General features: G+C 47.4%; 2 protein-coding genes across 2 annotated transcripts; both read right to left on the bottom strand.

Annotated features, from left to right (window-relative positions):
- Window positions 1-335: 335 nt before the first annotated feature.
- LOC138191319 (uncharacterized) lies at window positions 336-1,070 on the bottom strand. Its single transcript, XM_069137966.1, has one exon. The coding sequence runs from the start codon at window positions 1,068-1,070 to the stop codon at window positions 336-338; it is 735 nt and encodes a 244-aa protein (XP_068994067.1).
- Window positions 1,071-9,845: 8,775 nt separating this feature from the next.
- LOC138191318 (uncharacterized) lies at window positions 9,846-10,625 on the bottom strand. The gene has a single exon (XM_069137965.1). The coding sequence runs from the start codon at window positions 10,623-10,625 to the stop codon at window positions 9,846-9,848; it is 780 nt and encodes a 259-aa protein (XP_068994066.1).
- Between the last annotated feature and the right edge of the window lie 2,713 nt (window positions 10,626-13,338).

The raw sequence follows: 13,338 nt of genomic DNA, 5'->3' as shown, positions 1-13,338 counted from the left end.
CTCCGGTCGATCCAGGGTACTACCGAGGGTATTGCCTCCCTCGTCCATGCCCTCTTCTCCTCTTCGCCCAATTTCTTGTCCCATTCCTCGGTTGTCTCAACCCGCTCCTCCCGTCTCAGTCTGACCCTAGCAGCCTTGCTACGGGCCCCGCTTCTCGCTTCCGCCTCCGCGATTCTTTTTCGCTTGGCCGCCATCAGGTGCAACGGGATCAGGCCCGCCAGCAACATAGCGGCCGGCGTTGAAACAGTGCGGTATGCAGACACAACTCGCAGTGCGCTGGCCCTTCCCGAAGCCTCCAGTCTGCTCCTGTTTCTCGCCACGCTTAGGGCGTCGGCCTACACCGGGGCTTCTCTGGCTCTCATGCATTCTCGACGGAGTTGAGCGATTTTGTTCGTCCACCAGTGAGCTGCAGTCCTGCCATGCAGGGGCCTCCTTCTTGGCATTCCCGCATCGCATGCCCTGGTGATGACGCCCATGAGTGCGTCCACTTCTGTTTTATCGGCCCCAGTCGGGCCTCGCCCGTGTTTCCGCTTTTCATCCCCGACGTAGGCTGTCATGGCAGCCTTGTCCAGTTTCCTGACGACCCATCCCTTGTCGACTCGCTGTCTGCCGCTTCCGTCCTTCACCCATGTTCTCCCGCACGGCGCCCACTCCATGTGGATGTAGCGGTGGTCGCTCAGGCTCTCTTCTGCAAGGACCCTCCATCCTCGTATCTCAGCGGCCACTCCGGGGTTGCCAACCGTGATATCGATGATCGACTTCGCGCCGGTGGCTTCCCTGCTCCAGTTTGGGGCGTCTCCCATGTTTGTGGGCCAGAGGTCAAGTCTGGCCAGGAACTCAGCAACGATCTCGCCTCTCTCGTCCCATCTATCGGATCCCCATAGCGGTGACTTCGCGTTGAAGTCGCCTGCTATGAGGATTCTACCCCCCGCCGCCCTGACTGCCTCGTCGAGGCCGTCCAGCTGCATGTCCAAGGCTTGCGTCGAGGTGTTGCACGAGAAGTAGCAGCTGAAGACACTCGTGCTGCTCACTCTCACCCACACGAAAACTTCACCTCTCCCACCCAGCATCAGGCTGCTGATCAGGTTTTACGTCCCTAGGATGGCCGCGTCCCCCCTTGTGTCCACTAGCCAGTTACCTTTCCTCCCCGCCCTGCTAGGCTCAGATACCAGCAGTATACTGGCCCCCATGGCCGCAACAGTTTGGGTAGGCAAGTCTTGGGTGGCCTGGCTGCTGTTCAGGTTTATCTGGAGTATGCCCACTCCAGGCACCGCCCCGGGACCCTTGTTTGCACTTATGCCTGGCATTACGCCCACGGTGCCCCGAGTCTCCTCCTGAACTCCACCTCCCGATTGCTAGGGGAGAGAAGTGCCAGTTCCAGATCCACGGTTCCCCCTTTCTTTGGTGTGTGGGCTTCAAGGGCCGCCTCCCTGTTGTACTTTAGTTTAGCCTTTGCCAGCTCTTCCTTAAACACACGGCATTTTTCACTGCCTGCGAAGTGGTCGTCCCTCCAGCTCTGATTTTGGCAGGGCGCGCATTTCGGGCTGCTCTCGCAGTCTTTTTCCATGTGCCCCTGCCTGCCACACCTCCGGCAGTTGCTGGAGCAATCGATCCCCTTGCAGTCCGCGCGCTGATGTCCGTAGCCCTGGCAGCGGAAACATCTGTCCCCCATTATCCTTTCACGGATCCTGCAGACTGTCCAGCCGACCTTGACCTTACCCGCCGCTAGGAGTTTTCGCGGCACTTTCTGCGGCAGTCGGATTAGCGCCACCTGGGTACCGCTATATCCCTTCCGCGTTCTGATGCCCTCCCTCGGCTCGGCCCGTAGGAGTGAGGCTTTCAGGGCCTCGGTGACCTCATCTAGGTCTCTAATCTCCACCGTGAAGGTGGGTTCCAGGGCTGAGACCTTGGCACCTTGGCCCAGCACATCAGCCACTGCGTCCCTGAGGGACTGAACCCCGGAGCTACCCTTTTTCAACTCCACTAGGACGTCTCCGCCCCTGGTCCTTTTCACTGTAGCCACCTGGGCCCCAGCTTTTTCTGAGTCCACCTTTCCCTTGATTTGCTTTAGGATCCCAGCGTAACTGGCCCCCTCTCCTTCCGTCCTGATGACGACCGCGTCCGGCCTCACCGTCCTTCTCCTGCCGACCTTCAGGAGTCCCTGCTGGCTCCCCTGCTGCTATTTTCTCAGCTGGTGGTGCTGTGATTTCGCAGCCCCTCTGTTTCTCGTGGGTCGGACCCTCTTATCCACCCCCGTCCATTCCACAGTGGGTTTGGCTGCCTGAGCTTCCCTTTCTACCTCCTGGTATGCCTCCGGGCACTGCCTCCTCTCCACGGCCCCCGCACACGGGGAAGTCAGCTTTCTTTTGCTGCTTATATTTATATTTATTGGGGATCCGGCTACCGGGCCGTCCGCAGTCCGGGCTGCTTCTTGTTGGCCGTCATTCCTCGCACCTCTACCTCCTTCGGTCCACGTGGCCATTGCCACTAACCCACCAAGAGCGCCAGTGCTCGGCCTGCCCAACTCCGCATTAAACCACGCCCAGTTCCGCTCTACCTTCTTCATCACCAGGTCCGCCTTGGCTATGGAGTCCTTGGGCTCCACGTGGGCATTTTTGTGCTCCTGTATGAACTGAAGCATCCCCGCGATGATTTTTTCCAGGGTGTCGATCGCTCGGCTACCCATCTCCTCTTCCGGTGTTGTTGCTGTTGCTGCTGCTGTTTGCAGCCGTGGGACCTTTTGAGCCGCCCTGCCCAGGTCCAGGGTCATAGCAACCCCCCAGAGCGGTCCGCTTCTGGTGCTATCTCCATCCTTCCTAGCCTTGGTGATCGCTCTCCTTGGCTTGGGCGCCCTCTCCTGTGCTCCCGGCGTCGATAGCTCCAGATCGATGAGTACCGGTGATGTCCCACTTGCCGGCACTGACGCTACTTCCATCCCCTGGTTTTCCAGGTCACCCGTCGGTGTTGACGGGGGTGATCGGCGGATGTCACACCTCCTCGCGAAGGGATCCACCTCGAACTCCTCAAACTCCATTGCGTCATGATTTGTTTGTTTTGTTGTTGGAAACGATCCATATTTGCGTATTTGAATTTTGACGACGGTTCGGCCATCATGACAGCTGCACCTCGGTGCAGCATCTTTCTCTGCCGGAAAAAGCCCTAATCCTATGCTCGCATGGAAGCTGCTATCAGCTTATCGGTTGGTCGACCCTATCCATGCGATCCTCCCTACCCCCCTACTTCTTTAGGGTCTTCCGTCCGGGGATTCCCCCGTCAATCTGAGTCAGGGTAGGCCGCCATTCGGGTGAGACCTTGCCGGATGTACCCTACCGGCTTCGGGTATGAGGAAATACTGATCAGGTCACCCTCCATGCGTGCGCCCGAGGCCCTAGATTCAACCCCCTAATTGGCTCTGGCCAGCTGTGGAAAGCGGTTCTCCCACTTCGGGCCTGTGGTTTCCTAGGAAGCCACGGCCCGGTGAAGGTACTGACATTTTCCGAAGCCCCGGTGGGTCGGTTTACTATTCCTACCTTGTCTAGTCTCAGGAGAATATCCTCAGGGGCCCCGACCACATCCCATGCACTCATCACCCGTTTGTGTCACCATTCACATACCCAGGCCCTGGAGGCTGGGCCGGCTGTTCTTAATGGACGCTCCTCTAGTATCACTTCCGCCCTGGGATTTTGAAGTCCCGTGGCACAGGGTCCTCAAGATTCATCGCGGCCATCAAGCCCCTACACCACGACAAGGTGACAGCCGACGTGGACGAACCTAACCTTACCTAACCCAACCTGACCTATCCTATCCTAACCCAACCCGACCAATGTAAACAACAAGATGGCGGGGCAAGATGGCAGACATGATATCGGAGCAGGTTGCTAACCCAACCTAACCCAGCCCAGCCTAACGCATGAAAACAACAACATGGCGGGCAGGATTGCAACGCAGGATGACGATGCAGGATGACGGGGCGGTATTGCAAAATGGCCAGCGGAATATACCGTTTCAAAAATAATATTTTTGAAATACTTCGAATATATTCTTTTGTGCTAGTTGACGGGATGGCGACACCGCAATCAGATGGGCCGGGAATGTTGATGATGATTCGTAAACTTTCACTTTCAAGAATTTATTGTGGGGGGAGAGTGTGGTTGGTTGGTATATAAATCGCGACCTCATTCAACACGTTATATTGTTCTCATAATTTTCCTATTGTGAACTTCAGTATCCATAGTACGTCAAATTTATGAAATCTACATCGAACGTGACGGATCTAAATAGAATCAACCTCGTCTGTCGCCTGGAACCGCTACCCACTAAGAGAATGTCAGATCTGGAGGTTGGGGAGGAGTACAGCGTGAGGGGGGTAAGACATGTAAATACTAAGTACGGCACGAGTATTCTTCTCGCGCTGAATGAGCAATTCGAAATATTTTTACCCCCCCCCCCCCCCCCGAATCGTAAGTCTCATGGAAAATGATGTCGTGCGATTCAATGAGATGCAGAATACGATAATCGAGGGCATTCTACGAATGAAATATCAAGGGGGCGAATACAACAAATTTGAATTTTTGTATGACAGATGAGCATAGTCGGCAAAAGCATAACAAAAAGCACTGTTCCAGCTTGCAATATGGAGATGATCATAGACATTCAAAGATTGGTTGCCCCCGACGATAAATTTATACCCAAGGAACTTTGCATCATAACCATAAACTCATCGGGTTTGAGTCGCATTCTCTTCAAACCACCGTACGCTTGGGCAGATCTACCAGCTGAACACAAAGCTACTAACGCTTGGCTAACACGCAATTTTCACGGAATACCATGGAATGCGGGAATCGAACCTTATGCTGAGGTGCAGAAAATTGTAACAAAGGCTGTTAAATATGCATGCTATATATATGTCAAAGGTGAGGAGAAGAAACGGTGGCTGACGAAAATCCTTGACGGGGCAAAACAAGTAATGAACATGAAAGATTTACACATTTCACCACCATCACTGGAAAAACTGGAACATATGGAAGAGGCGGGTTGGTGCTGTGATTATTATGAAAACGTTTCAACGGGATACAACTGCGCCTTCGAAAATGGTCAGCGGTTGAAAAAGTAGTATGTTATGGAGTGCACGGAGTCTTTCTCGCGAAATCGTTCTGTCTATTCAACAAAACAAAAAATGTAAATATCATGCGTAGGAAAAAATATGAACATAATTTATTGTAGTTAAATATATTGTGATGTGGTATTTCGTACCGCATTACATGGTTTAACTATCGCACTTCACTACGTACGGAATATCGCTAAAAATACCGAAAGCACGTCTGAGGCCAATACTCCAGAAAGAACCACTCGTTATCTTCAAGTGAAATTGTCTTTATTAGGCTAATTCTATTATATTTTCTAATTTTGTAACGCTCTACGAGAACCGACTCCGAGACTTCCGCTTCAAGATACTAGGACACTTTCTGACAGGGGTCACGTACCAGCTCAACACCGGCGACCACCGACTACAGCCGAACGAACACCGCTGAAACCACTCCCGATGGATGCCTATCTAAGTTGTGAACAGGGTCGTGCGTGATGTACAAACAGTACCTCCAACTATTTGAGACTTATCGCCAGGAGCCGAACCACGATTCGACGCTTTTACCGCTCGGATGCATCGCCAAATGGCGTACAGGGCTGTGCGTCAAAAACACAATGAAGCCTCCTGTCGACGATACTTATCAGCCTGGAGCTGAACCGACCATGTCATCTACTGACTCGTTGTCTATCAAAAAAAGAGACGGTTGTCTCTTCATAAACCGTCCTATCGAAGAGCTGTGGCGTGGAATACGCTAGACTATGCTGACGACGTGGATCTGGTAAATATAGTGTGCGGATCCGGGTCAAGGGCCATCACCACCAGATTGTTCCAGCATAAGGGCTCCGATGAGCGAGTGCCGGGATGCGGCGCTAACAAAATAGCCACTACGGGGAGGACCAGTAAAGCAAGGAGTGGAGTACAATCGATCGCAAGTCCAAAATATCGGTATCGCAATATTCTCGCACACATCAATATCGCGACACATGAGCGGTACGACTTCCCCTCTCACCAACGATACAGCACAGCTGATGGAAACATATTCGACCACCGCCGACGTGCCGATACCGCAATACCTGTTAGCGAGGAAGAAGAAAAACAAGTGGCGGGGGGTTATCGCCGCCTACCTGTAGACCCGACCTATGCGACCTGCTGGCCCAATCAGAATAACGCGAATTTAAGGGAGAATCATGTGACAGCAGCACGACGGAAATCAGGATCGTCGCACGTCTCGACACTCTGCGCTCAGTTTCCGCTCTCGAAAGACGTGCTCTCGAAGTATCTAGTCATTGTTATCGCTATCCGTAAATTCCGTTTCTCGCTTTATTACCGCATCTTCGGTGCCGGTTTTATCTTCTTTTCACGTAAGTGAGGTTCCTTTTCTAATTTGTGAAGCCACGAAATTACTTGCAATATATCGTATCTTTGTCAGCAGTATGGCAATAGGGGTTCTACTTACAGATTTCTGTTATCGACACTTACTGACATTCTCCCCAGACTCAAGCCCTTTTCCGCGATGACGTCACAGTCTGCCGTACCGATTTGAGGTCAAAACCATGCAACCTTACCGACAGTTGTATCGGTCGACGGTAAAAATCGCACTGCCTTACCAACAATTCTTATCGGTCAAAGGTCAAAATCATGCTGTTTTACCGACAATCTTATCGACCGAAGGTCGAAGTCTTTATGTAGTGCTCGTCTGTCAACGGTCGAGGGTGCAGCGGTGGTGAGAACTTTTTTACCGTCCCGCATTCTTTTTCCACGATAGGACTGCTGATGTGTAACATTAACCACTCCAAATTCCTTTTCCACGGTAGGACTACTGATGTGTAACATCAACCACCCCCACATTCTTCTCCCACCTTATCACCCACGTGACATTCCAAAATTAATGGTCCCGAGAATTGTTTTTTATCCACTCGGATATCGCTGATGTGTAACATCGACCACCTCACATTCCTTTCCCACGGTATCAACCACGCGACATTCCAAAATTAATGGTTCTGAGAATTGTTTTCCACTTACTCGGATGTCGGTTTGATATGAACCACGTAACATTTTTTTGGCTTGTAACTGTCATGTGCACTCAACGATGAATTTTGAACGCTTTCAGTCAAGAACAGAGTGCAAGGTCGACCGATAGCCGCGGTACATTCAGAGCCATGGATCTGCGGTTTTGGGTAACTATCGCACCAAGAATGCTGAAAGGTGCGCGCGCATACACAAGCATACGTATTTGATATCGACCACGTGACATTTCTTACCACCCACCAAATTTCAAATTATGTGATGGAGGAACGTTATATAAGTCGAAAGTGAAAACTTCATCGCCAGTCTGAAGCTGTTCTTCTTGCAAATGAAAAGTGTTTTGGAACAACAACGTGAATTGGAGGAACGACCAGAACTGCTCATCAAGAATATTGGAGAAGTAAAACATCTGCTGAAAATCAGATCTGAACTCAATCAACTGACAAGAGATTTTGAGCACATACAACTCGACAGTAACGATCATGGACTTTTCAAAGATAAACAAAGTCGCTCGCCCAGAGACACTTCTGCCCTTGAAAAAGCTTTCAGACCTCGAATTATACTTTGAATACCGAGTCAGTGACGTTCGTCGGGTTAAAACGAAATTTGGTGATAAAATCGTTCTGGACTTGAAGGACTCTTATACGATTTTTCCACCGAACCGACTGACCAAGGCCCTCCAAGAAGATGAGGATTTTTACCAGAAGGTGACGACATCCAGTAAGGAGATACGGTTGCATTTACGCTATCTTGGTGGACCGTACGATCAACTTGAATTCGTATACGTATAATCTGAGTATCACATGCAAATATCCAGTATCTTGTGGGAGTCTCACGTTCAATGAACAAAAAAAAGATTGAAATTAGGATATTTTCACATTTATCGTTAAACCATCCTGTATAGCTTTAATCCTACGTACGTTGTGTACCTTGTAATTGTATCTAGAATTTAGTCTTGAAATCTAAGAAAATGCTACTTCGAACACCACTAAGCAACGATGAAGGGTTTCGAGCTGCGTTTGCGTCTTGTAACTGTGATGTGAACTCTACGATGAATTTTGGACGGGTTCAGTCAAGACCAGAGTGCAAGGTCGACCGATAGCTGCGGTAGTATACATTCAGAGCCACGGATCTGCGGTGTTGGGTTACTATCGCTCTAGGAATGAAAAACACAACTCGGTTTGAATACAACTCGGTCAAGGATGGAGAGCAAGGTTGAATCTTACAAGGGGAGTGTCAAACTTGGGAATCACAGATTTCCATCACTTTTATATATATTGTAGGGCGGGGTCCCCTCAATAAATACATAAAGCGGCAAGACGCCATCCGTTTTTATTATTGAGAAATTTCAACTCAAAGTTCTATATGTAACTTAAGTAGAAGGAACCTTTTTACCGGTTGCAGCAATAGTTCCGTGGCGTAGCGGTAACGCTCTTGCTTACTGAGGGACCGAACGGCTGTTTAAGTTCCGTTAGAGTTACTTTTTTTTTTTTTTTTATATAAATTATTTAATACAAAAATAAATAATTCATAATTAATATTTCTATAAATTATTTTTTTATTTTTAAGTTAGGAAAAAATACAAAAAATGATAAAAATAGGATTTGTAATAATTATAATAACAAAGTAATCAATATTATCAAAAAAAAAGTCGCTCAGTAAGCAAGAGCGTTACCGCTACGCCACGGAACTATTGCTGCAACCGGTAAAAAGGTTCCTTCTACTTAAGTTACATATAGAACTTTGAGTTGAAATTTCTCAATAATAAAAACGAATGGCGTCTTGCCGTTTTATATATTTATTGAGGGGACCCTGCCCTACAATATATATAAAAGTGATGGAAATCTGCGATTCCCAAGTTTGACACTCCCCTTGTTACATAAGCTTTGTGTTGAAAAAAATTCTCTTCAAAGAGCTAAGGTGGAGGTCAAGGTGTAAAATTATTCCATGAATATTCTTTAAAAAACAGTTTTATTGAGTACAATTTTTAGGGTACAGTTGACAATTACTTCACAACGATAGTACAATAATTCAATTTAACAGTATCATAACCGGGATGATATATTCGCCAGGAATGCGGGACCGTTCTTGTAGACGCTTCTGCGCAGTAACACAAATCGTACACCCTCGTCATCCGAACATTATGATGATTTTTAGCCAATTTTGAAGTATCGAAACTTTTTGTGCTGCACAGATTGCGTTGGGTATGATATAAACGTCGGATCTTAGAGAAACAGCTGAAGTTTTTTGCAAGGTTTGAAGCGACGGACAGTCAAAGTCCAGCATATCAATGATTTAAACTTTCGGAACAATTTTAAGCAACCAATCTCGTTTTTCTTCTCCTTTTACGTACACGTTTTCAGCTTTGCACAGCCTGTCTTCGATGGTCCACTCAACTTCCTCAAACGGTATGGTTCCACATCTCCAAGGTCGACCGTGAAAATCGCGTTCTAACCAAGAATTTTGGTTTTTGTATTTTACGTCCAGACAATCCCATTCGTAAGGTGGCTTGAAGAAAAACGTTGATGGAGATGCTTCCGAGAAGATTGGAATTAAAGCCAAATCTTTCAATGTAAAGGTACTGTTGAAAGGTCTACGAAAGCCTTGTATGTCAACGATGAGCTCCATCTTTGAACTTCGCGAGATGGTGATAACGGGTCAGCTTTTATACCAACTTCTTCACTCTACCACTGAGCCGGTTGTATTCGACAATACGACCGTGAACAATCAAGCATCACGCCGGTGTTTCAGCGAGAAAGTTGGCTTTAGCTTCAAATTCAAGACGGATGTCGACAGGTCCGTACCTCAAAGATTCATTTTGTTTTGAACAGTCGATAACGAATAAGGGGACGTCTTGAAGGAATTCACTCTTTCTCAGCAACGGCTCGGGGTTCTTGTCGTAGTAGGTAGCTTGGAAGTTTGCGTGCATCTCGTCCGGGAGCGCGTACAGATTACGACTTATGTTGAGGTTCAGGTTACCGTACGGATAAGATTGAGAGTTTAAAAATAGTTTGACGTCCGTGATATTGCAATGATCGAAATGACTTGCGTTCTTGCCGGTCTTGTTCTTTCGACTTGTTTGGAAACCCAAAATGGCGTAACGAGGTTTTTCAAGCTGAGTGGAAGTTTTCACAGTCCAAACATGTTTCGATGTTGTGGGAAGTGAGGGATATTCGTACAATTCCCATCTGTGGAAGCTTATCGAAATAGGCGGATTTCTCTGAATGAAATTTAGTAGGTCAACTTTTTTCTGATCCGCGAGTTTCAAATACGGTATTAGCCATTCCACTGCATTGATCGTGATTTTGAATTCCTCCTCTTGAGTCTGCATGATTGCGTTGACGTCAGTTTTTGATCTCGTCAAAGTTAACTCATGTTCAGCGTTGACAACGATCTTGCGGTAGTCTTCAGCAAAACCCAATATCATGCTGAGCGGTATCAGTACGTCAAAATTACCCTCGGCATCGGTTAATTTTTTCTTCTCTTTTACATCAAGCCATCCAACGTTCTCCATCAGCTAAGTCTGACCAGGGTGCAGGAAAGCGTAACCCTTCATGAGACTTTTCAAGCCAACGTTCTTGCTTCTATCAATCTCAACTGCATTAATTTTGTAACGAATTTCTTCTAACAGATGACAGATGGCGTTGTTTACGAGCTGTGTGTTCACAGTAGCTGTACCATCAGGTTTGAGGAGTCGTCCATGGATATGTACCAAGCTTTTGTTGGGTAATATGCATAAATCCTAATGCTGAACGGTAATTTGAATTTTATCGCTGTTGTTGAAAGTTGACGAGGCGTAAGGTTTGTGAGCGTGAATCTCGTAATGCGCAACGGATTCGTCTAAGACGACTGGTGTTTGTATGTTTAAGATTTCTTCCTCCATGGTACGTAGCAGATGATCAAACAGCAAAATCGGAATTTTAGTTAGCAGAAATTCCTCTTCCAACAGGCGTCAGTTTCAGACCCAGAGCTATTAGGAACTCCACGTTTCGAGGTGTTAACGGTTCGAGAATCGATCGATGACTGACTTGATCGGGGCATGCCGACTTACTGGTATACCTACTCTTTGACAGTCTGTTAAATACAATTCACATTGTTTATTGCAATTTGATATGTAGTCTCACTGTGATAACTTCTCCACGAAATTTGACCAGGTTTCCGTCTTGATCCACTAACCGGAGCTGAACGTGATCTGTGGTCCTGACGGTGATCGGAAGGTAAATGACGTGCGACGGTACTTCCACGATCTGATACCCTGGTGGGACAGTCGTGAAAAACTCGTGATTAGTGTGTACTCTGTGTCCATTGACGTAGGCGCCCGTTGTAATGCTACACTCGACTCGCAACGCGTTGACCTTGAGTATAGTTACAGGCACGACTGATTCGTGAGTTTTATCAACCTCCAATACACGTGGTGTTGATCCCGAAAGATGAGTAACGAAATCATTCGGCTCAAAGTTAATCGCGTGGTTGCATGTGATTTCGCTACGTTACGTATTATTGTGGGGTTTGATGGCAAGCCTGATATCTGTATTTCTCAGCACGTTTCGAAGATACTTCTATATGTCCTCGATCTTGTAGCTGCCGGTAGGTATGGTGATCACTTTGTCAGCTACGTAAATTTTATTGTGACCAACATCAACGTTGGGAATCGAATTAAAGGTTAACAATTCTACCAAGCCAATAGCATAACTTTAATCACGGGCAAGTTCGATCAGTGGGAAATATTGTGCCTCGAGAATCGAAGAGGTTCCTGAAGTCGTTGACGTTAACGAATCATCCATGACTGCGAGTGGTAGACTGACTTTGACGAATCATGCATCATGTTGATATAGCTTACGACTTAGAAATTTCAGACACAAGTGTCCGCATTCAAATGTATTATAATCCTGGTACCTTTCATGATTGTATTTAACACTACTAAAGCTGAGGTATTTTATGAGGTCTGAGGGTGGTTGAAGGTTGCCCAAACTTTCAAAGTAATCGATATTATTGTCGCGTTTATTGTATGCAACCCAGGGTGTTCCCGGACCGTCTTTGCCGTCAAGGTTGATTATAGATGACTCGTTTTTTCGTGGACCGTTTTTGGGCATTTCGTTTCGCATGAGAACACCGCGGAAATGCGGAACTTTGGAGATTTTTGCTTATTTTAACGAGTCCCAATCAGTCAATGCTCGACGTGGTAGCATCGCATCTTGTATTTTGAAAGATTGAGACCAAGATCTGTTTTGTACGGTTTCATATGAAGCCCTCCGCCCAACGCGATAGCTTCCATAGTTTTGTTGTATCGTTCGCTCTCTCGCAGTTCTCGTCTAGCAGCACTGCATCGTTCACAGCTTTTGCTGAACCTGCCGCACCACCGCCTACCGCGCCTGTAGCACCAAGTCCAGCGAAAATAGGAATCAGAACGGTAGAAAACCACCGACATTTGAAGGTACTCGTAGGACGCTAGGTATTCGCACTTTACATTTACCACCCGCTTTTTGACCGGCGTTCTCAGCTCCCTTCAGCGCAGATTCGACAGCTACTTTTTCATCGTTGCTTGGAACCACAGAACGTTTTGCAGCATTTGTAATTTTTCTCGAGGTCGCATTTTTTGATTTTCGAATTCTCATTCCGAATTTTGATTTTACTTTCATTGTATTAGCTACTGCCCAAGCGGCTGCCTTCTTACCCAAACTTGCGTTATTTGCGAGAACCCGTTTCCAAGCTTTCCCAGCCGACATCCTATCAGCCTCGTTTCCAACTTCAAGATTTTCACGATTCTGCGAGTAAGGAATGTCGTGGTCCTTGCAAACTACGACGAGAAAATTGATTCCTGGATCACCCGGCGCGAGTCTCTTTGTTAATTTTGTACCAGGCCCACAGTACTGATAACCAGGTACATGCAATTCGACTGGAGGACTGTTGATGATTTTACTCATTAGACCCTTGCCACGATGTTGCCGTCAGCTGCTTCGTTCACCTCTGTACGCGATCATATTCGTCCGTTGACTGAATAAAAGTGCTTCAAAACGGGGTATTTATAGCAATCCGATCAGTCATGTCCGAGATGCCGTTTGAGAAACAACCTATTAAGCTTCCCGTGATAAATTTTGACGAACTTTCGGAGCAAAATGTCAAAAGGCACAAACAGCACGGTGAATTACATCCGAATAGTGTACGTGCAATATTCTGTGGACCGTCGAATTGGGGTAAAACTAATGCGTTGCTCACACTCATAACCC

The sequence above is a fragment of the Neodiprion pinetum genome, chromosome 7 (genome assembly GCF_021155775.2).
Source record: "Neodiprion pinetum isolate iyNeoPine1 chromosome 7, iyNeoPine1.2, whole genome shotgun sequence".
NCBI classification, from domain to species: domain Eukaryota; kingdom Metazoa; phylum Arthropoda; class Insecta; order Hymenoptera; family Diprionidae; genus Neodiprion; species Neodiprion pinetum.
Note: the sequence above shows the minus strand (reverse complement) of the source record. Positions and strands in the feature narration are given on the sequence as shown.

What these genes read in the sequence shown, in the direction of transcription:
- LOC138191318 (XM_069137965.1), bottom strand. Translation starts at nt 10,625, where the DNA reads ATGGAGAACGTTGGATGGCTTGATGTAAAAGAGAAGAAAAAATTAACC.
- LOC138191319 (XM_069137966.1), bottom strand. Translation starts at nt 1,070, where the DNA reads ATGCTGGGTGGGAGAGGTGAAGTTTTCGTGTGGGTGAGAGTGAGCAGC.